This window comes from Gouania willdenowi, chromosome 14 (assembly GCF_900634775.1).
Source record: "Gouania willdenowi chromosome 14, fGouWil2.1, whole genome shotgun sequence".
In the NCBI taxonomy this organism is placed as follows: Eukaryota; Metazoa; Chordata; class Actinopteri; order Blenniiformes; family Gobiesocidae; genus Gouania; species Gouania willdenowi.
In genome coordinates this window covers 1,643,620-1,666,576 of record NC_041057.1, presented here as the reverse complement: position 1 = coordinate 1,666,576, position 22,957 = coordinate 1,643,620, and the positions used below count along the sequence as shown (strand labels likewise).

Here is a 22,957-nt window from a genome sequence, read left to right as displayed (position 1 = left end):
ATGTAAAGCCTCCGATTTTCTGTTATCACAAAAAACAGATGGAAATTCACTTCCTGTTTTTTTCCCCCAAAGAACAAAATCAAGCAGGAATTCCAATCTGATGTTTTGGGAAAATATCTCACATTTACACACATTTTTTTTCCGTAAATGGTGGACAGAGAGAATGAAATATCAATTCTCGCTCAAAATCTGACATAATATGAGGCAATATGACTTTACCTTCTGAAATAGATCAAATATATTTGTGACACTAAACCCTCACCCATATGTTTCTGAACAAAAAAAAAACAAATAAATAAAATAAATAAAAAAGGAAAAGTGTTTCTTTTTTTTAAATAAAAATAAAAAATATTATAAATAAATAGAAAAGAAACAGTGTTTTATTTTTCATAAATAAATCAAAAACAAAATTTAAAAAAGAAACAAGTTGTTTTCTTTTTTTAAATAATTTAAATACAATGTTTAAAAAAAATGTCAAAATGATAAGAATAATTAAATACAGTGTCTAACTTTAGCCAAATAAGAAGGTCAATGACTGATCAAGCTGCTATGATGTTTCCCATGTAAGCTACTGTATAACCAGCTGGTCTCTGACAGGTGTAACAATTCTAAAACCAATTGAGAGGTTTTATAAAAAAAGCTTTGAAAATTCTTCACAAAAGAACATTTACATACCACCAGTATTCTTTCAAAGTATAATCTACTGAGCTTTGAAAACTTCATCAAATTCAAAAATGTAAGTCTTATTTATAAGAGCTTACATGGGTTGGCTCCACCGCCTCTTAATAATTACATTAAATACAGAACAACTGCCTCGTGGACCACAAGCAGGGGTGACTGTCAGGTGCCTGTGAGAAAAACTACCTTTGGTCAAAACGTCCTGTCCTACAAAGGCAGCGTTCAGTGGAACAGTTTACAAACCACAGCTTTAACACTTTTAAAAGTCATTTAAAGGAGTGGCTCAGATCAACCCAGACTTGTGACCATAAGAGTGATAGAAAATTAATATTTTTATAATGCATATTAGGGCTGTGTGTAATGCACTATAGCACTTTAAATATATATACTTTTATTATTTTATAAAAAGGCAATTGAGGGCTATTTGCAATGCACAGTGGCACTTTAAATAAATGATTATGATAATGTAAATGTATTGTATGCACTCCTGTGATTGACCAACCCTGACTATGTGGAAGTGACTCCTACAGCATCCTGTCTATTCTCTTTAGTGTAGTTGTTCTGGTCCTAGTGTTCCATTTACATGAAAAGTTACTGTATTTTATGATCCCTATGTTCTGTGTCCTGTATGTAATCCTTTTATATATTGTTTGGTGTCTCCTCATGTCTCATTGTTAAGTGTAACATTTTAATGCATCAGCCTGTCCACGGACAACAGATGGAAATTAGCCGTTGGCTACAATCTGGCATATTTACATTTTTTTGAATGTTCATTAATATGTACTGTCCCTACTTAAATAAAGAAATAAAAACATAAATAAAAAATTTAATACATAAATACATTAAAAAAAGAACAATGCACTCTTTTTTTTTAAATAAATAAAATATGTGAACAAAAAACTGTAAAGTTTCTCTTTAAATTAAATGTATTAAGATTATAATGTCACATTTCCTCCATATTTCTCACTGTAAAACAGATGGGCTAACGCTAGCGTTAGCATGTGTAGCTAACGTCTAGACATCAAATCTCACGTGATCTCTGTTTCTGTGTTTAAATATGAATTTAATGACAATATACTCATATTAATCAGATTTGTTAGTTTAGCATCCTGTAAAAACATCTGATTTGAGAATTTGACAAAGAATGAAAAGCAGAAAAGTTTCTTTAAGAAGTGTTTTTACTGTGATTTCTTGTGTATTTGCCACAGAATGATGACAGTGATATGACATCACTCCATCTTTACTTTCACTGAAGTCGTAACGTTTCACTGTGTCGTCCACTAATGGTTTGGAGGGATTAGTTTTAACCCTTTAATCCCAGAGAAAGGAAGTCTTAATGATTAAGCAGATCTAAACAATGTGTATCATTTGCTCTTAGTTCAGTGAGAGACGTTTGGAGACGAGCCCTCACTTCCTGTTCCAACACGTCTGTCTGCAGACACACAAAGCACTGTCCACAAACACACGGAGGGTCAAGTTTGAACATGACAGTCCTGCAGAGTTCAGACTTAAAGCTGCTGGAAAGTAGAGCTACAACTAACGATTCATCGGTCAATAAATTCATGGATTAATCAATGAATCAGATTTTTTTTCCCAGTTTATCTATAAAGTTATTTAAACTGGAATAAAATTGTCTCTCACGCACTAACACACACAAACATTTGTGCGCACACAACCAAATACTCGTGCACACATACACAAACTCGTGCGCGCACACAAACAACACTCGTACGTGCGCACACATACAAATACTCGTGTGCACACACAAACACTTATGCGCGCACTAACACTCGTGCGCGCACATAAACACTCATGTGTGCACACAAACAATAACACTCGTGCGCACACAAACACTTGTGTGAACACAAACACTCATGCACCCTCCACATCCCACAATGCAATGCACCTAACTTTACCAACAATGTAAATCAGTGTTTACAGTAGAGATCAAAACTAACTTCAGAGTGGAAATGTCTTTTTTCCAAGCTAATTATCTGAGATTTATTGATGATTGTGTTTTTATCTGATTAAAAAAAAGAGATAATCTCCAGCTGATAGTGGAGACAGTGTCTCTGTTATTTAAGTCCAATAATGAACATGGTTACAGAAACAGTGTTTAGTTTGTTTAACACAGGGGTGTTAAACTCATTAATCCAGGGCCCAGAGATTATAGCAGGAAAAAAAACATTTTCAACATTAAAGAGCCCTAGTTTACACTTCCAGGTATAAATATAAAGTATATGATCCAAGCATTAAGTGAGCTTAAACTAAATTAATTTACTTTTCCTTGAGATCGATAGACGGATCGGTGCGGCGTCAGCAGTGATGCGGTCGCCGTATCGGACTGTTGTGGTGAAGAGGGAGCTGAGTCGGGTGGCAAAGGTCTTAATTTACCGATCGATCTACGTTCCTACCCTCACCTATGGTCATGAGATTTGGGTAATGACCGAAAGGACAAGATCGTGGATACAGACGGCCGAAATGAGTTTCCCTCGCAGGGTGGCTGGGCGCACCCTTCGAGATAGGGTGAGAAGCTCAGTCACCCGGGAGGAGCTTGGAGTAGAGTCGCTGCTCCTTCACGTCGAAAGGAGCAGCTGAGGTGGCTCGGGCATCATTTTCGGATGCCTCCTGGTCGCCTCCCTCGGGAGGTGTTTCAGGCCTGTCCTATTGGGAAGAGGCCTCGTGGAAGGCCCAGGACACGCTGGAGGGACTATGTCTCTGAGCTGGCCTGGTGTCGCCTCAGGGTTCCCCCAGAACGGCTGGAGGAGGTGTGCATGGAATAGGAGGTCTGGGCATCTCTGCTGAGACTGCTGCCTTCGCGACCCGGCCCCGGATAAAAGCGGAAGAAAATGGATGGATGGATGATATTTAATCTCAACATTATATTTCAACTTTATTTTCAAAATTTCAACTTAAATCTAGACATTTCCACTTTAATTTCGACATCCTGACTTTAATCTCAACATTACTTTCAAAGTTTTCACTTTATTCTCGAGATTTCAACTTTAATCTCGACATATGTGAATTTGAACTCCATTACTGCTCTGGTGCACAGAAACAATTACCATGACAAATAGTGAATCTGGTAATAATCCTGAAATATGGTGAAAAGAGGTTTAAAGTGACAATAATGGGTCAACATATGTGACATTAGGTGTAAAAGTGGTGGAAAGGGTTTATAAGTGCTGAACATGTCTGGAAAGTGGTGAAAAAAATGTGAAATGTAGCAAAAAAACATTAAAAAAAAAAAGCAAAATAATGGCAAGAAAAAGTGATGAAAATAGGTTGAAATATGGTAAGTTTAGTGTAGTTGTAGAAAAATGTTAAAAAAAAAATAATCAAAAATGGGCTGAAATTGTTAAAAAAATAAATATTCCTAGTTTCTTAAAGGCATCTGGCGACTCCTCCCAGCGTCTCAGGACCACAAATGGGGTCCCAACCCGAAGGTTGAGAACTCCTGGGTAAAGCAACGATCCAATCAGATCAATGGAAATTCAAACCATTGATAGACATCAAAAGTGAAACACAACAGAGCTTTTAGTTGAGAAAAAAAAAAAAAAAAGATTTTAATTTGCAATTTAAATGTTAAAACATCCAACGTATTTTTTTTCCAGCTTTAGGTGAAATGTAACGATTGAGAATCAGAAAAACTAACCCTAAAAGAAAAGAAGAAACACTAAATGAAAAAACTGAATTAAAAATTATGTAAAAAAAACCTGGTAATTAAATAAGGATGAAATACAAGTGCACACATTACAGTACAAAAAAACAAATAAAAATAAATGTACAAATATGTAGCAAAAATACATTAAAAGGAGCAAAAATATGGCAAGAAAAAGTTTTTTCTGTGTTTTATTAAATCACTGAGTATTTATGTTATCCTCTTGTGTACTTTTCTGTCATTCTGTGTGTTTTTTATTGTTTATTGTGTGTGTTTTGTTCCAGGTAATCTCCAACAGTGGAGCTAAAACATATTTGACAGTTTTCAGGCTTTATTCTGTGGAGAAAAGAAACATTGAGCTCAGTTTAGTCATAATAGTTTTTCGACACGTGGTTTAAAGTCTATATTTAAGTAGGAAAAGTTCGTATTAAATGTCAGCTGCGTTATAAAATGACATGTGTGTAAAGTAGTGATATAAACGTGTCTAAATCCTTCGCTTTAATGAATTTTGTTGACATTTGCAGTGAAACTCACGGTCAGTGACGTAAAAAATGCTGAAGGCAAAGTTAGTTTTTCGTCTCCACCCATTTTTTTTCTCCTCCTTTCCTACAGCGTAACATTCCTCAGTGTAAAAGTCAGATAAAGTGTGTCATGTTACGTTAGAACGAGTCCCTGGAGGAGGAGAGGGACAGAGGCGGTGTCCCTCCATGTCCTCCCCTGTCCCCTGGTCCGTGAAGGCACCACACCTGGATAATATGTTTGATTCCCGCTGCTAGGGCTCCGTCTAACGCCTGAAACACACCGACGTGAAGAAACTCACCGTGTTTAGTCAGCCCGTCCCTGTCCTCCTCTGGCTCCACACAGAAAACAAGAAAATAAAGTTATTCACAGGAGGAAAGACATCTTTTATCCACTCCAGGCTCCGTGTCAGAGGACACGACATGAAGCTGATGCACCCAGCTACGTCACTAAGCCCCGCCCACTGACTCAGTCTGCATTGTGACGGAGGAAAAGGAAACTTTACTGTTTTTTTGTTTTTAATATTAGGGAAAGTTTGTAGTTTGAAGGTCAGTGTGAGACAAGTTTTAACTTTAAATTAGTTTTAGTCCAAACACGGACATGGACAGGACAAGTCAGGTCTGGAAACCACAGGGAATGAGTGTTTTATCTCATCTTTACCTGTTTTAGTCTCGTTTCTACCCAACGAGGTAACGGAAATGATCACGATAATGTCCGATGGAAAGTTTCAAAATAAAATGTGTACATTATTATAAAATGAAGGTAGAACAAAACTAGAAAAAAAAATATATTTTCTTTTCTCCCTTCTTTCTCTCTGTATTTGTTTCTTTTTTTTGTATTTCTTTATTCTGTTTATTGTTTCTTTCTTTCTGTGTTTGTATTTATTTATTATTTGTATTTCTTTTTTTACTCTTTTTCTTTTCTTTACATGTTCTTTCCATCTTTATTTATTCTGTATTTTTGTCCCTTTTTTCCCTTACTTTGTTCTGCATTTCGTTTTTCTTCTTTCTTTCTGTATTTTCTTATTTTTTTTTAAAACATTTTTCTGTATTTAGTTTTTTGTATTTCTTTTTTTTAATGTTTGGATCATTTCTTCGTGTCATGTTGTGAACAGTTTTTTTTTTCCATTTCTCCCTTTACTCTATATTTATCTTTTTTCCTTCGTTCTTTGCATGTTTTTTCCTTCTTTATTTTCTTTTATTTCTTCCTTCTTTCCGTATTTCTCTTTTTTTTGTGTTTCTTTCTTTCATTGTTTTTTATTTCTTTACTGTGTGGCTCATTTCTTTGTGCCATGACGTAAGCAGTTTTAATACCTTACCTTATTCTCATGACATTAAACTACTTAAAGTGCTAGTAAATACGACACAGATATTTTATTTTGAAAAACTCACTACACTTTTATGGGGAGGGAAACCCTCTAATAATCTGTAAATTAAATGTTAAATTAATAGGTCTCCAGAATGTTCTGTAAAGATCAGATGAAGAATATTATAAAATGTGTAAACAAGAATAAAGTTTATTCCTCATTTCTTTGTAAGTTCAGTGAAAGGTTGAAGATTTAATTTGTAATTTGCACTTGCAACACAACATTAAATATATTTATTTGCTATAAATGAATCTATATGTGAAGAACGTAGTGATTGACAGTCACAGTGGATCAAATGTACCTTTTATTTATAATAAGACCATGTGGAAAATATCCCACAGCTCATCTATGGAGGACAATAAATACGTTTTAAGAAGAAAACTAAGGCTTGAATTCAATGCACACATTGCTTTAAATTAAGACATGGCACATGCAAAAAAAAAAGAGACGTTTTACACATCCATCACAAATACAAAGACTTTCACTAAAACAGACAAATGAAAAACTACAGCATGGATAAAAGGTTTAAACTGATGGATTAATACAGCCTGTCATTTATTTATTAAAGCCTGTCTTTGTGGATGAACGCTGGAAATGTTTAACAAAGCAGACGTTGCATTGATATTGTTTTTATTTTAACTGGGGACGTATTTTTTACTCTGTCCGGGGAACGGGAACTCCGGAGCCTGGTTGAAGTGTCCAGTGAGGAAGATTCCCACCGTGCCGATGATGAAGAGGTTAATGGCAGCCCAGAAACACACCTTGTCGATCATCTTCCCAATCAGCACCCAGCTCTCAATCTCCTGTGTTTGGAAAGAAAAACACATCAAAGGTTCAAGTAAAAGTAAGAAGTCAATGGCTCAAATATTCTGTTAACGCACAAAATGACTCCAAAATAATACAAAATGACAACAGAAATACACATTTGCATAGAAATACACAAAAATACAACAAAAAAGACATGTAAAATGACTCCAAAAATACACAAAAGGACAACAAAAACACACACATTTACAGAAAAATACACAAATAAACAACAAAAATACACAAAAAGACAATAAAAATACACAAATGAACAGAAATACACAAAATGACAGAAAAATACACAAAAATGACTCAAAAAATGCAAAACAATCCGTGTATTGTTTGTTCTTTGAATATTCTGTTTCAAAACAAAATAGAAATAAAAACAAAAAAAAGATGAGCAGCGTTATTCTGTTTTTAAATCAAAATATTAACGGCTTTGTGTGATATTTGGATTTTTCTCATCAACAGTGAACTAAAAATTAATTTTACAAATGCTTCCCAGAGTCTCGTAACATTTTGGGTAACTTCTATTGCACATTGCTCATCCCTGCTCTCCACTAATAATTTAATGTGTAAATAATTCCTCCTGTTCTATGTGTATATAATTCCCGTTATGGTTCCATGTGTAAATAATTCCTCCTGTTCCTGTTCCATGTGTAAATAATTCCTCCTGTTCCATGTGTAAATAATTCCCGTTATGGTTCCATGTGTAAATAATTCCTCATGTTCCTGTTCCATGTGTAAATAATTCCTCCTGTTCCTGTTCCATGTGTAAATAATTCCTCCTGTTCCTGTTCCATGTGTAAATAATTCCCGTTATGGTTCCATGTGTAAATAATTCCTCCTGTTCCTGTTCCATGTGTAAATAATTCCCGTTATGGTTCCATGTGTAAATAATTCCTCCTGTTCCATGTGTAAATAATTCCCGTTATGGTTCCATGTGTAAATAATTCCTCCTGTTCCTGTTCCATGTGTAAATAATTCCTCCTGTTCCATGTGTAAATAATTCCTCCTGTTCCTGTTCCATGTGTAAATAATTCCTCCTGTTCCATGTGTAAATAATTCCTCATGTTCCTGTTCCATGTGTAAATAATTCCCGTTATGGTTCCATGTGTAAATAATTCCTCCTGTTCCTGTTCCATGTGTAAATAATTCCTCCTGTTCCTGTTCCATGTGTAAATAATTCCTCCTGTTCCTGTTCCATGTGTAAATAATTCCCGTTATGGTTCCATGTGTAAATAATTCCTCCTGTTCCTGTTCCATGTGTAACGTCCTACTCACAGATCCGATGTTGTTCTGCTGCCTGGTGCTCTCAGCGATGAAGTTACAGGCGTCCACACACTGTTTGATCTCTGGAGCAGCTTGAGCTAAACTCTTGTACAGGTTGGCTGTGCTGCTCACATCAATGTTGTCCACTAGGGGGCGGGAACACACCACAGAGTGTTCAATGTACTGTAGTTCATACAGCACACACACTAACACGTGATTGATCTAGTCGGAGGGTCACATGATCAACATTAGTGTGTGCATTAGAATGATGACCAATCAGAGCATTAACACAGGAAATACAAAAAGTTTTTATGGTTTTTTTAGTCATTTCGTGTGTTTTGTGCTCATTTTGTCTGAAGTCATTTTTTGTGGTTTGGTTTTCATTTTCTGTATTTATCTTTTTCTTAGTTTTATGGAGTCATTTTTAGTATTTGTATTGCAGTTTGTGTCATTTTCTTTGTTTTTGGAATCATTCTCTGTCTATTTTTGCGGTTTTGTGTGTGTTTTTGTGTATTTTTCACTAATTTTGCTTTTATTTGTGTATTTATTCTAAGCTAGTACAGTGCCTGTCTGAAGTATGTATTCATATAGTGGGAGGAGCTTAAGTAGAGTTGCCAATTATTACCAACTGAGTATGTGTTTGAAGGTTGGATGTACAAAGAGGTGTACATACTCTGTAGTGTTATAAAGGGGTTTATTTGTGGGTACAAAGTAAAATAGTGTGTTTTGTATCTTTCTGTTTTCTTTTTGTACTTTTTTTGTATAATTATTGTTTTTTGTTGCCATTGTAGTGTTATTCTGAAGTCATTTTGTGTATTTTTTTTATCTTTTTTGTTGTAGTTTTGTGCATTTCTGTGCATTTTGTGTATTTTTTGTGTAAATATTTAGTTTAGTGTATTTTGAGTAATTTTCATATTTTTGTTGTCGTTTGGTGTATTTTTCTGTAATGTATGTTTTTCTGAGTCTTTTGTTTGTTTTTGGAGCCTTATTGTATATTTTGGTGAGGGCGTGATTTGAGGTGTGTGTGTGTGTTTGTGAGACTCACTACCTGTCCTCCTGGTTGCCGTGTGAGACACTCTCTCACACATGCATGTGCATCAGCCGTGCACATACACACTCCGTCACAGGTTGTTGAAATACGTGTGTCTCACGCCCAATACATGAGACTTGAGAGAAAAAAAAAAACAGAGACGGAAGTACCACGACGCAATCGAAAATTGAAGCCGTAATCTCAAAGCAAAATGAAAATAAACATTTTGTAACACACTTAAATAACTTTTAGCGGTACAAAAACTATTTAATATTGACCTTCTTTTGTGGACTGGAGAAAGGTCTTCTTCTACTGATTATGAGAGGTTGTAAATGAACAGATTGGTGCTCTAGTGCCCCCTTACACTGAGGTCAAAAGCTGAACAGGTTCTATTTCTGGTAAACATGAATGTACCGTTTGGGCTAAACAAAATTATAATAAACGTTTTTCAACACCAAATAAGTCCAAAATAATGGATGCACACACTGGGGATATGTGGAAGCTGTTAAAAGAGTTTCAGGTCGATCAGACGCTGCGTCGGGGAGAAATTCGCTCCACAAACACACACACGCACGCAGTGATTTTTTGTATTTTGTCTCATTTTGTTTGCTTTTAGAGTCATTTAAAATGACTGCAGTCATTTTTTGTAGTTTTCTTGTGATTCAGTATCTTTTTATGAGTTTATTGTGTTTTTGGACTCATTTTGTGTATTTTTGTTGTCACCTAATGTGTCAGAGGTTACAGCAGAGGAAAAAGTACACATTAACATACAGTATAATAGGCTCTAACAGAGGACAGTGTAAATGTTGGGATCAACAAACCTATTGATCGCGTGAGGCCGTGTCTCTCTCTCTGCTTGTCAAACATCATCTCACTGCGTGGCTGCTTCAGCACATATTCCTCTGCTCTCTGCATGAGGCCGAACGAGCTCCTCCGCCGCTCCCTGACCCCGTTCACCTCCGTACTCTCCTCGCTGTCATCAACCAATGGGGACATGCCCAGTAGGCGGGGCAGAATTTCCAGGAAAAGCTGCAAATGGTGCAGAAGATGTTAGTAAAGTATCGTCCACACTGGGCGGAGTCCTGTGGTGATGACGCGTCCACTCACGTGTTTAACGCTTTGAGACATGGTGTGAGTGTTCGGACTGCGCAGAGAGAAGTTCAGCACCACGATCTGATTGGTGGCGATGAGAGTAGTGACGCACATTACAAAGATCAGGTACCTGAAGAAGAAACCGGAGATGATGGAGAGCAGAGGTGTTTTAATATGTGCACATATTCCCAGGCTGGGAAGTTCTTACTACATAGAAACTGTTGAAGTCATTCTTTTAGATATGACACAAAGGAGGTAAAAAAAAATAAGCCTTCCCGGCAACTTTTGCTGCTTTGCACACAAAAATGAGTCCAAAAACACACAAAAATTAGTCCAAAAATACACAAAAATGAGTCCAAAAATACACAAAAATGAGTCCAAAAACACACAAAAATGAGTCCAAAAACACAGTTACAGAGAAATACACAAAATAACACAAAAATGACTTAGAAAAAAAAGACAGATATACACTAAAGGACAATGGATAAATAAAAAAAATGACTCCTAAAACACACAAAGTGCCAGAAAAGTACACAAAACAACATAAAAATAAGTCAAAAAACACACAAAGTGAAAGAAAAATACACAAAACAACATAAAAATCACTCCCAAAACACAGAAAGTTACAGAGAAATACACAAAATAACACAAAAATACACAAAATGACTCAGAAAAAAAAAAAGACTGATATACACTAAAGGACAATGGATAAATACAAAAATGACTCCTAAAACACACAAAGTGACAGAAAAATAGACAAACATTTTGATCATGTGACCCTCTGATCAGTTTTGTGGCCCCGCTATGACAACAGTGATAACCCGTCTCTGATGAATAAATGTATGAATAAAGCCAAGGTTTTGTGCCTGTATTATTTTACATGTCTGCCCATTGATCATAAAGGATCTATGTGTGTGATTATACATGTAGCTGGTATTTACAGTAAAGCTGAGCACATGTGACCCACTGACTCACTTTCCAATGAGTGGGACTGACAGTGACGTCTCAGGAACTTTCTGAGCAATGAGGAAGAGGAAAACAGTCTGGGCCAGGAGGACGGAGATGGACACGGTCAGCTTCTGTCCACCGGCTGAAACACACACACCATCAGACTAATTAACACATTAATGAACTGACTAATAAAGCTGTTTATTAAAGCTGAGACCTTGTGCAGGCAGGAAATAGGCCAACACCACCAGTGAGGAGATGAGTGAACAGGGCAGGATGATGTTGATGATGTAGAACAGAGGCTTCCTCTGGATGATCAGGTTGAAGGAGATCTCCTGGTACTCCAGGTCGTCTGGGGAGTAGTGGGTGTTGATGATCTTCCTCGCGGGACGATGAACGATGGCCCACTCTCCGTTTTCTGACATGGAAACAAAGCATGGCTGATCGTACCGCTTGGTTTGAAACGCTGAGAGCTTTGAGTACCTGTAAACTCCTCAGGATCGATGTCCACCCACTCGATGGTCTCCCCAGTCTCTCCTAAAGTCAGGATTAGGTCCACCTCACTGGCACTGTATGTCTGTGACCTGCAGGGGAACGAGGAAAACTCAGGGTGTTATTGTATGTTAAAGGGATCCAACACTGTTTTTACAAATGTGGCATAAAATCTTTAAAATGTACTTATTAGAATATCTATGTTTAAAAAACACATTATTATGCACCATATTCATTATATTACCTTTTAAAAATGGGACTATTTTACAGTTTTAGAGCCTGATCTTGAAATCATGTGACTGATGATGTCACACGGCCCCACTTCCTGTAAACATCCCATTGTTTTCTATTGGAGTGAAACATTCAGCCTGATTTTTACATCATTTAGAAGCTTTTTAAATTATTAGATCATTTAACAATGCTATTTTTAAAAGTTAATCCAACTAATGTGGTTCATAATAATGTGTTTTATTGGACATAGATCGACTAATAAGGACATTGAGAAGATTTCAGGCTTCATTTGTAAAAACAGGAGGATCCCTTTACGTGTGGTCCATCCTCTGTAAACGCTGACTCACACATGCCACACCTGAATGCCAGTGTGCAGTTCTGGTAGTCAAAGGGAAAGTAGGTAATCTCAATGGCACATGTGCTGCGATAAATAGCAGGAGGGAGCCAGGATATCCATCCGTTTTCATAGAGCAACACGTTAGCATAGTACGCTACGTCAAATTTACCGTCGATGCTGAGAAAGAAAATGGAGAAACTCGGTTAACGTCCACTTTGACGCTCATAATGAAGCAGAGAACATGAGTCAGCAGTCTTTACTTGTTTTCCAGGACGACCTCAGGAAGCCACACCATGCTGGAGGGAATACGGATGATGTTGATGCCGTGATGGTTGGTTTTATTCCACGCCAGACGGTAATCGCTCCATTGCTGAAGGACAAAAAGTGATATAAAGAGCGTGAACGTGACAGAGCTGAGACGATAAAACATCACACTCACCATCTCAATCCACACATTAGTGGTCAGAGTTTCCTCCTTTTCATTCTGTGGGAAAACATTAAGATCCAGGTTGAGCTCAGAACCAACATTGTTCAAATGATCAGACATGACTCTAATAAACATATAAAATCACAAAAATATACACTAAACGACAACAAAGCATAACATAAACAAGGATAAAATGACCAAAAAACTAAATGACAAGAGAAATACACAAAAAAAGGTGACGACAATTTTACAAAATGTTAAAAAAAAAAAACATACTTTGCTGAAAAATACACATATACATAAAAAACAACAGATACACAAAATTAACCAAAAGATCCACAAGATGGGTAAAATATACAAAAATAACACAAACAATTATAAAATGACAACAAAAACCTCACAAGAAAAATAAACAAAATCACCAAAAAAAAATTTCAAAATGCAAAAAAACCCATATATTACACAAAAGGACAAAAAAATATAACAGAAATATTTATTTACTGACAATAAAAACACACAAAATGGCTTCAAAAACTGACAAAACAACACAAAATGAAAGAAAAATACACAAAAAACACAGTCATTTGTTAATCTTTAATGTACTGTAGTCCCTGCTCAGATGTTCTACAGTACAGGTGTTATTATTGATATAACTATACGTATATGATGTGCAGCAGGTATAAACAGTGAAGGTTCTCACCAGAGACACGAGGTTGGTGAGGGTGAGTTTAATCTGGACCTGAACGATGTCTGTGGGATGAACAACAGGACGGATGTTCTTATTGTAGCCAGTGAACAAGTCTGTGATCAGCTTTAACTCCTCATTGGTTTGGACTGGAGAGAAAAATATACAACAATAATAATAATATTAATGATGGTAATGAGGATAAATAGGATATTGATAATAATAATAAGAGCAATACAATAATAATAAACTAAAAAACCTATAATATTAATAAAAGTAATGTTAATAATAGTAATGATAATATTAATAATGACAAATAATGGCACATACAGTAAATAATAAAAGTAATATTTATATAAGTAACTATATTAACAATAGTAATGATAATATGAATATTGGCAATGATAAAGATAATGATAATAATAATATTATTATTAATAAATAACTGTACATGAATAATAAAAGTAATGATAATAATAGTAATTAATTACGTTAATAACGGTAATAACAATTAAGGTAATTATATTAATGACACTAGTAATAACGGTAACAATAATAGTAATATTGTAACAATAAAGATGATATAATAATAATAATGATAATAATCATAAATAAATAAAAATAATAATAATAAAAGCAATGTTAATTATAATAGTAATGCTATTATTAATAATAATAATAATAATAATAATAATAATAATAATAATAATAATAATAATAATAATAATAATCTGTGATGTAAAGGTGTTTTCTTATTTACATTTGACACCAAACAAACCTTGAACAAATATCTTTGGCAACGTATGAAGTTAAACACATAATTTCACTCCAATGTAACCAAGGTAACCAAGTGAAACCATGAAGGAGCGAGTATAATATATATATATATCTGCCATCAGCTGTCTGTGAATATCTCACATTACAGCAGCTGAGGAACTCTAAACAACTGAGGTCGTCCACTATAATCATCAACATCTCCTTCAGCTAAAACCAGTCACACATTCTACACAGTAGTACAGTTTATCACATATGGAAGATAGACGAGAGCTGAGAATCTCCCCAGGGACAATCTGTGTGGTTTAGACTTTCATCAGGAATGAATGGTTCAACACGAGAAAGAAAAACCTCAATCATTTGGAAACAGATGATAGAAAAGTCTGTTATTTATTGTTGTTGAAAATGAATGTAAAGATGTAATAAAAGGGAATTAGAACCACAGCGGGAAAAAAATATATAAAGTCTTCAAATAGTGGAACAAAGAAATCTAAAAATAGATTTACAAATACACAAAATCCCTTTAAAAACACAAAGAGAAAACAAAAATACACAAAATTACTGAAAAAACACACACAAACGACAACAGAAAAACACAAAATGACAATAATTTACGCAAAACTGGAACAAAAATACACAAAATAACATTAAGTCTCAACTTATAGTTGTTCTTTTATTTTGAAAATACATGTAAAGATGTAACAGAAGAGAGTGAGAACCACCGTGGGAATTATTTTAAAAGTATTCAAATAGTGGAAGAAATGAAATGCTCTCACCTTTCCATTTATTATCTTTGTATATTCTGGAGCCTGTGTTGTTTCCTGTGTTAATTCACCCATCAATCATTATTCTAATGCTGACAGGAATGTTGGAGGAATCACACGCTGACTTTTAGAGTTCACCACATGCATTAGCGTGCTTCTAAAAGCAGTTCAGTCAACCCACGGGCATCGGTTCTATTATAGCACAGTTAATATTAAACGTCAACACTTTGACCTCAGCCGCTCTAAGAAAGACGTGAGGAAGAGTGATGATGAGGAACCAAAGGAAAGATCTAAAGCAGGCTATGAGTGGACGTGATGTCTGTCAGAAAATAAACTTTTTAAGACAAAAAACATAAACATTAATGTCAGCATTTTTAGAATGATGATTAATCAGAGCATTAACACAGGAAACAACAAAGAAACTGTTTTTGTTGTCTTTTCATTTGGTTTTGTTGTTGTTGTGACTTTTCAATCATTTGGTGTTTTTCCGTCATTTTGGGAATTGTCGATTTTTTTCCCTCACTCCCTCCTTTTTTTCCTGCTTTGTCTTTCTCTTGTGTTGTCTTAATCTAACAGGAGCCTCTATCTGCACCCCGATCCTAAATCTAAATCATGGAATTGATCAGCTTTTGATCAACGAGGAGGACGGGCAAAAGGAGAGTCCCCAAGTGCTGAGGACGTGGAAAATGTCCACCAGATTGGAATTACGTTTACAGGTCTTCTGCTGATTGAATCTGGCATTTTCCGCAAAATTCGGATTCCGTTGGCGGCATTATTGGAAGCCGCTTGTCATCGATGAAAGGGGCCGAACTCTCAGAACTCTCTGATGGAATCCACCGTGGTGAACTTTAAGAGGAGTGGAGAGTTCGTCTCAAGGAAACGGCCACATTATTGGATGAATGACCAGCAACAAAAGGGCTGGTTGTCATGTTGTGGCTAGCCCGTCTCATTCGGCCCCCTGAGAACAGCCTGTCAAGGTCTGTTTTTTCTCCACACTCTCCATGGATGGATGTTGATTCGACGCTCTGACCTTTCCCTTACTTTCCATGAACACCTGCGATCTGGCTCGGCTAACAAACACTCAAGGTCATCTCTATGGCAACGCCGTCCCACGTCATCGGCTGGAGAACTATGAGAGACTATAGCAGAGTCTCGGTACACAGGCTTATCTCAACACTGAACACTTCACTCCCACATTCACATACACAACCTGTTCTTCACCGTCTCCTCTGGCCCCCTCCCCTCCTCCCTCCCTGCAGAAGCAGCAGGAGGTGAACCGTAAGGGCAGCGCCACCTGCGAACTGCCCATCCTACGACCCATTCCCCGTGCTAACGTGCTGTTGAATTGAATGTTGTGTTTGTTGGTTTTTGTCCCAATGTTTGCTGAAGAGTTTTTTCATGATCCCAAACTCCGCCCCTCTCTACAAGGGCCTAGTTTGGTTTTTGTCTTTTTTTTACCTCTTCTTCTTCTTCCTACCCATTGTTCCATATTTCTCATCTAAGAAACGGAGCTCCGCCCTGCTGTGGCTGCTCTCCAGTACTAACGTACCTGTCCCCCCATGTTACTGTATATGTGATGGTCTTTCATCTTTCTTGGTCGGGATGTAACTGAAACTGAGATGCCCCTGGGGGGTAGATAAAGTTTTCTGAATCTGAATCTTGTGTGTTTTTTGAGTCATTAAATTGTAATTTTCTGTAATTTTGTTGTCAATTTGTGTTTTTTTTTATTCATTTGTCAAGGTTTCTTGGTTGCTTTATGAGTTTTTAGTCATTTGTGTGTTTTTCGGTTCATTTTGAGTGTTCTTGTTGTCATTTGATTTCATTTCTCTATCTTTGTTGTATTGTGTAAGTTTATTGTCATCTTTCGTGACATTGTTGGCATGTTGTGTGTCTTCAGAGTGATTTTATATGTTTATGTATTTTGTGTATGAGTGTGTTAACATTTAGTGCATTTTGCTGTGGGTTTGTGTGTGTTTTTTTATGTGTATTGTGTTAGGCTTTATATTTGGTTTTTGTAGGGTTTGTTTAGTGAGCCTCCTGTTATCTGTTCCTGCTCAACACCGACACTGTTTATGGTTGAAACGAGTTCCCAGGCTAAGCAGAAGTCAAACGTTCCACCATCACAGTTGGACTTGGGTCATCTCGGGCTAATCTTACCCTGAGCTCAGACCTGGTGTGCTCTTGTGTTCTCTCTGGCTGCCTCTGCTGTTGCTTTATGGTATAATGTTACCTTCTCCTTCTCCACACATAACATCAGCTCTGCCAAGCTAAACAGCTCTGAGTGTTCCTCTGATCACAAAGCTCACTAACATCTGCTACGCATCCTTTAAATGATCACTAATCAGAGCCAGTTCACTTTCCACTAGTTATGTTAAATTAAATGCTTAAAATGACTCCAAAAACACACAAAACTACTCTATTAAAACATACCAAATTACAGAAAATTACCAAGACAACTAAAATAATCAAAATGATTCCAAAAACACACAAGGTGACTATAAAATAACAGGAAAATATACAAAATAACAGTAAAAATCTGCATAATAAGAACAGAAATACACAAAATGACTTTAAAAACATGAAACAAATATGTCACAAAACACACAAAAGAACACAGAAAAAAATACACAAACTGCAGCAACAAAAGGCATCTAAAATAATCAAAAAAAATTAAAAAAAACTCACAGGGTGACTACAAAAAATACATAAGTAACAAAAAAAAAACCACAAAACAACAAAATCAGACAATGAAAACAGAAAGTATGCAAAACTGCAACAAAGTAAACAAAATGACTTTAAAAACACACAAACGACAACAGAAATACAAAAAATGTATCTTAAAACACACTAAAATAACTGTAAAAATACAAAACAACAACAAAAATACATTAAAAACAAAAACAAAAACAAAAAAATACCCAAAATGGCAACAAAAATAAACAAAATCACTCCAAAAATACACAAAAGGACAGATAAACCACACAAACTCTTTGTTTCCTGTATTAATGCTCTGATTGGTCATTATTCTAATGCTAATGTTGATCATGTGACCCCCAGATCACAGTTTTGTGGCCCTGCTGTGATAAAAGTCGTCCATCTCTGTGTCTTGTGTGCGTGAACAAAAGAACACATCCTCTGTGTGGAGACGAGAGCTTTAAAAGTGAGTATTTAGGTCATTTTGCTGGATTTTAGTCTTGTTTTATAAGTACATTAAATTGTTATTACAATATACTTTATAAAACGGTCCCTGGGATAAATAAAACATCAGTTTGTGTCTAACTGCTTCTGTCAGTGAGTACAGACACAATAAAAGCAACGTACCAGGAGTGGTTAACATCCATAGAACAGGTAGAAGGCCACAAAGGAGCGTGAAACGGTGGCGTGCCATCACGCTGCTGCAGGACGTGGCCTCTGGAACCACTGCTGGATATCTGAAAAGTCAAGTCTGAGAGAGTGAAAGAAAGGCAGCGACAGTAAAGACGGCGAGGAAGAGCCCTAAATCCCCCACGCCAAACAGCCTGACTGTGGCCCACTCCGGCTGTTGCTGCCTGTGGCTCAGGTTACACAGCAACTGGAGGCACTGGTGGCACTGGAGCACCACTTCAAGTCACACTGTGGTCAGCCACAATAACCATCAGGATCAGAGCAAAATCACAGTTTAATCTCACTTTTTACTAAGCAGGATTCCACTGTCCACATCTGCATGTTGTGTGTGTGTGTGTGTGTGTGTGTGTGTGTGTGTGTGTGTGTGTGTGTGTGACACACAGACACACACAGGCCTCGGATTCTCAGTGATCATGGAAAACGAATGGGAAAAACGAGAACAAAAATACACAAAATCAATCTTAAAACACACTAAAATAACTCTAAAAACACAAAACAACAACAAAAGTACACAAAATGACACAAAATTGTGCCAAACTGCAACACAATTACACAAATGACTCTATAAATGCACAAACGACAACAGAACTACACAAAATCACTCTTAAAACGTACTAAAATAACTTTAAAAACACAAAATAACAAAGAAATACACAAAAATGACAATAAATTACACAAAACTGCAACAGAAGTACACAAAATGAATCAAAAACACACAAACGACAACAGAAATAGACATAATCACTCTTAAAACACACAAAAATAACTCTAAAAAGTTTTTTTTTTTCAATTTTTCTCCCTCTTTTTTTAAAATCAGGCTGAAATATGACACAGAAATGCCTCACATGCATGTTTTAGGACACATCACACATTTACACACTTTTGTTCAATGGAAAACAGGTCACTGAGTGTCTATAATCTCACGCCAAGTGTTCCAGTTAGACTCGTGATCTGAAGTGTGTTTTTAATGTGTTGGTTCAGATTATTATGACTGCATTCAATGTGGAAAAAAGCTCTGGTTCAAAGACAGGTTTAGCTGATGGTGTATTAACTGAACTGGTGATCAGTTTATCTGGTGACACGTCACAGCAGAAGCTTCTACAATCACACGCTGTGTAGGGTGAGGGTTGTTCTCAGGTTATGGGATCATATCACACATTTCCATGGGAGCTTTCCTGTTAAACGGGTGGCTGAGGGTTAGCATTATCAGTGTGGCTAATATTGCTCTACGTAAATCATCTGAAGTGTATAAAATGTAAAATGAATAACAGAGGTTGAGTCTATGAACTCTATTTAGTACGTTTGATACGATTTATGGATCTAAACAAGGAAAGATGAAGCAATGGAATGAAAACGGAAAAGTTTAACGTGACGCAGAAAAAGGTAAACACTGAAATGGAATCTGGAATATTTTGAAAGAGAAAATCTGAGACCCTTCATGTGACTGTAGATGAATTGTGCAGCCCACCATGCATCTGTGACTCCTGAGGTTAAGGGTTATAGGTTCCAAACCCAAACTGCAGGTTTTTCTCTCCATGAGCCGAAAAAATCTGTGACCACAGGGGGCGACAGTTCCAACTCTGCTGTTTCATAGACGGCACGAAGAAGAGAAGAAGAGCAAAAAATCTGGACTTAAACCATTAAACCAAACCTTCAACCATTTCTGACTAGAACACCAGTTCTTTGCAGCAGATTCTACTTGGGTCGGCATTAATGAGCAGCAGTGGATCCTGGTTGTCTGTATTTACATGCACGGCGCTCTTCTTCATCTTTTGTTTATCAAATTCTGGTAAACAAAAGAGGTTCACATCGACTTTTTTTAACTTTTACTGATTTCTAGATCATCCCAAAGCAGCACAAGTTGTTATTTTAACTGAAAAAGTTTCTAAATGATCCTGAATGCTTCACCTCCTGTAGAACTCAATGGACTGAAAAGGGTGATTTATGTCATCAATGATGTCATTTCAAAATGGCGGCTCACAGGCTCTTAAACGGTAAAGTAGTCCCATTTTTAAAAGTTAATGATATGGTGGAAAATAGGCCTAGATGTTCTAATGAGGACATTTCAAAGGTTTTAGGACACATTTGTAAAAAAGGTGGAGGATCCCTTTAATGACGATCAGCCGCATTTATCAACACCTGATCATTGGTGCGCTGGGATTGGTCAGATATGAATGTTTCATAAGTCCTGTCCTACGACACAATATGAACTCAAATTTACACGCGTTTTCACGCAAAGGTTGGTAAATGAGGGCCAGTGTGAGTAAAACCAACGGTAACCAGAGCAGGGAGGGAGTTATGGAATGTGACATGTGAGTTACACAGTATACGATGCACTTCTAAATATACAGTTAGGAAAACAGAGATGAGTAAAGTGAGGCCAGATTATATGTCTCACACACACACACACACACACACACACTGAACTGTCCTGGTTTACTTCTCCACACCCTCCAGGCACGTTTCCACTTTATCAGAAGATAATAAAACCTTCTCACACCGACTGAGACTGTGACCAAGTCCAAACAGGTCGTGTCTCTGATCTCCATAACACTTTTATTACTTTAGTTATAAATAGCAGCCGCAGTAAAGCTGGGCTTTAAACCATTGGAGAAGTAATGCTTTAAATGTAAAAATAGATCTGTGAAGGTTCTCAGGCTGACAGATCACAGTAAAGCTTTGAGAAGCAGCTGGAAGTACTTAGAGATAGTTTTCCGATGAAGATTTATGACGTCTTCGTCACAGGAGCTCAAGTCGCCTTCACCACGTGGGCCAAAAGTATCAGGACGACGACGACGCTATTACCCTTGGAAATATACAAACTCTAAATAACGCAATAAAAACTGGTGATGGAAACATCTGAATTTTGGAAAAAACACTCAAATATCACTAAACGGTTTCTATGCTTTCATTAGGAGGTTTTTCGATATTGAAATGTGTTGCAAAAGCTCAATGGAAACCCTTTTTCTGCAAATACACGTCACAGAATGTGACGTACATGATCACATGACCACTTTCTCTCCGAGTAAACATGACGCGGTATGTGTGGAGAGAAGAGGAGACCGAGATATTTCTTAGCGTTACAGTAAAACAATGATTACTGCCACGTTAAACAACGTGTTATAAGGAGATTCTGAGAGTCCGTCTTTCTGCAGCTCAAAGTCTCACAGGATGAGATTTCATGCGACCTTTAATGGAAACACGTTCAAATCGCAATTATACTTTGTTGACATTTAGAAATAACACTTATCTTAATTTAAATGTAAACCCAGCTATTGTTGCATTAAATCATTTAATCAGAGGATGTCCAGTTATTTCTACATATTTTAGTCCACCAAAGTAATATTTTCACCAGCATTTATTCATTTGTTTTTGTCTGTTAGCAGGAAACCTGTAGTGGATTTTAAAACTGCTGGAAATGATCCTTAAAGGTTTTTAATTTTTATTTATTTACAAATGTGCCTTAAAATCTTCTAAATGTCCTTATTAGTAGATCTATGTCTAACAAAACACATTATCATGAACCATATTCATTTCATGTCCTTTTAAAAATGTTACGACTTTACAGTTTTAGAGCCTGTGTTGATGATGTCACACGGCCCCACTACCTGTAAACATCCCATTGGTTTCTATTGGAGTGAAACATTCAGCCTGATTATTAGATAATTTAGGAGCTTTTTAGATCATTTAGTAGCTTTTTAGGTCATTTAGTAGCTTTTTAGATCATTTAGTAGCTTTATAGATCATTTAACAGCTTTTTAGATCATTTAGTAGCTTTTTAGATCATTTAACAGCTTTTTAGATCATTTAACAGCTTTTTATGTCATTTAGCGGCTTTATAGATCATTTCGTAGCTTTTTAGGTCAATTAACAGCTTTTTAGGCCATTTAACAGCTTTTTAGATCAATTAGTAGCTTTTTATATCATTTAACAGCTTTTTGGATCAATTAGTAGCTTTTTAGGTCATTTAGTGGCTTTTTAGGTCATTTAGAAGCTTTTTAATTCAAAATGACAACTTTTGGTTGCGCTAAAAAAACAGGAAAAGTTCAATATGAGAATGTAAACCTCTAGTTTACAGAAAAATGATTAAAACTGTTAAAAGTGGAAGAAAAAAAAATCAATATATACAGAAGGACTCCCACCTAAAGTTCCTTTATCCTCAGGGTTTGTGTGTCTTTAACAGTCAATGATTTACTCTCTAACTTCAGCCACCAGAGCGTGTCAGCGCACTGTTTAAGGGAGAGTAAAGGTCCCTTAGGAGAGCTAGTCCTGGTTGCTCCAAGGTTTCTGCTGAAAACAAGGGGAGATCAGGTCTTCTCTGCAGTTGCTCCTAGACTTAGGAACAGCCTACCCCTCCTCATCAGGACCTCTCCTACTGTTGATCATTTTAAAACTAGTTTAAAACCCATTTATATTCTGTGGCTTTTAAACCGGACTGAGAACTGGTATTATTGGTTCTGTATTTTTATTTATTTTATCTCATTTTCTTTAAC

The 22,957-nt window shown here is 36.4% G+C and overlaps 2 protein-coding genes across 4 annotated transcripts in view; both read right to left on the bottom strand.

The window, feature by feature from the left end:
- Positions 1-5,354, bottom strand: part of pld2 (phospholipase D2) — a 31,974-nt gene extending 26,620 nt beyond the window's left edge. The window contains exon 1 of one of the 2 annotated variants that reach the window (XM_028466726.1): positions 5,160-5,354. The gene's annotated coding sequence lies outside the window, so the exon portion shown is untranslated. The remainder of the gene's footprint in view (positions 1-5,159) is intronic. The other variant, XM_028466727.1, reaches the window with a different exon arrangement.
- A 1,486-nt stretch (positions 5,355-6,840) lies between these two features.
- On the bottom strand, positions 6,841-18,906 carry chrne (cholinergic receptor, nicotinic, epsilon). Of its 2 annotated transcripts, XM_028466478.1 has the most exons (12): positions 18,402-18,896; positions 13,558-13,691; positions 12,870-12,914; positions 12,691-12,800; positions 12,452-12,607; positions 11,854-11,954; positions 11,588-11,788; positions 11,398-11,512; positions 10,438-10,552; positions 10,152-10,359; positions 8,313-8,446; positions 6,841-7,027 (listed from the first exon to the last, which is right to left on the bottom strand). In XM_028466478.1, the coding sequence occupies exons 1-12, from the start codon at positions 18,466-18,468 to the stop codon at positions 6,860-6,862; spliced, it is 1,554 nt and encodes a 517-aa protein (XP_028322279.1). In that variant the 5' UTR covers positions 18,469-18,896; the 3' UTR covers positions 6,841-6,859. The 2 variants fall into 2 exon arrangements, with proteins under 2 accessions (XP_028322279.1, XP_028322278.1); XM_028466477.1 differs by having other exon boundaries at positions 12,691-12,914; positions 18,402-18,906.
- Positions 18,907-22,957: the final 4,051 nt, after the last annotated feature.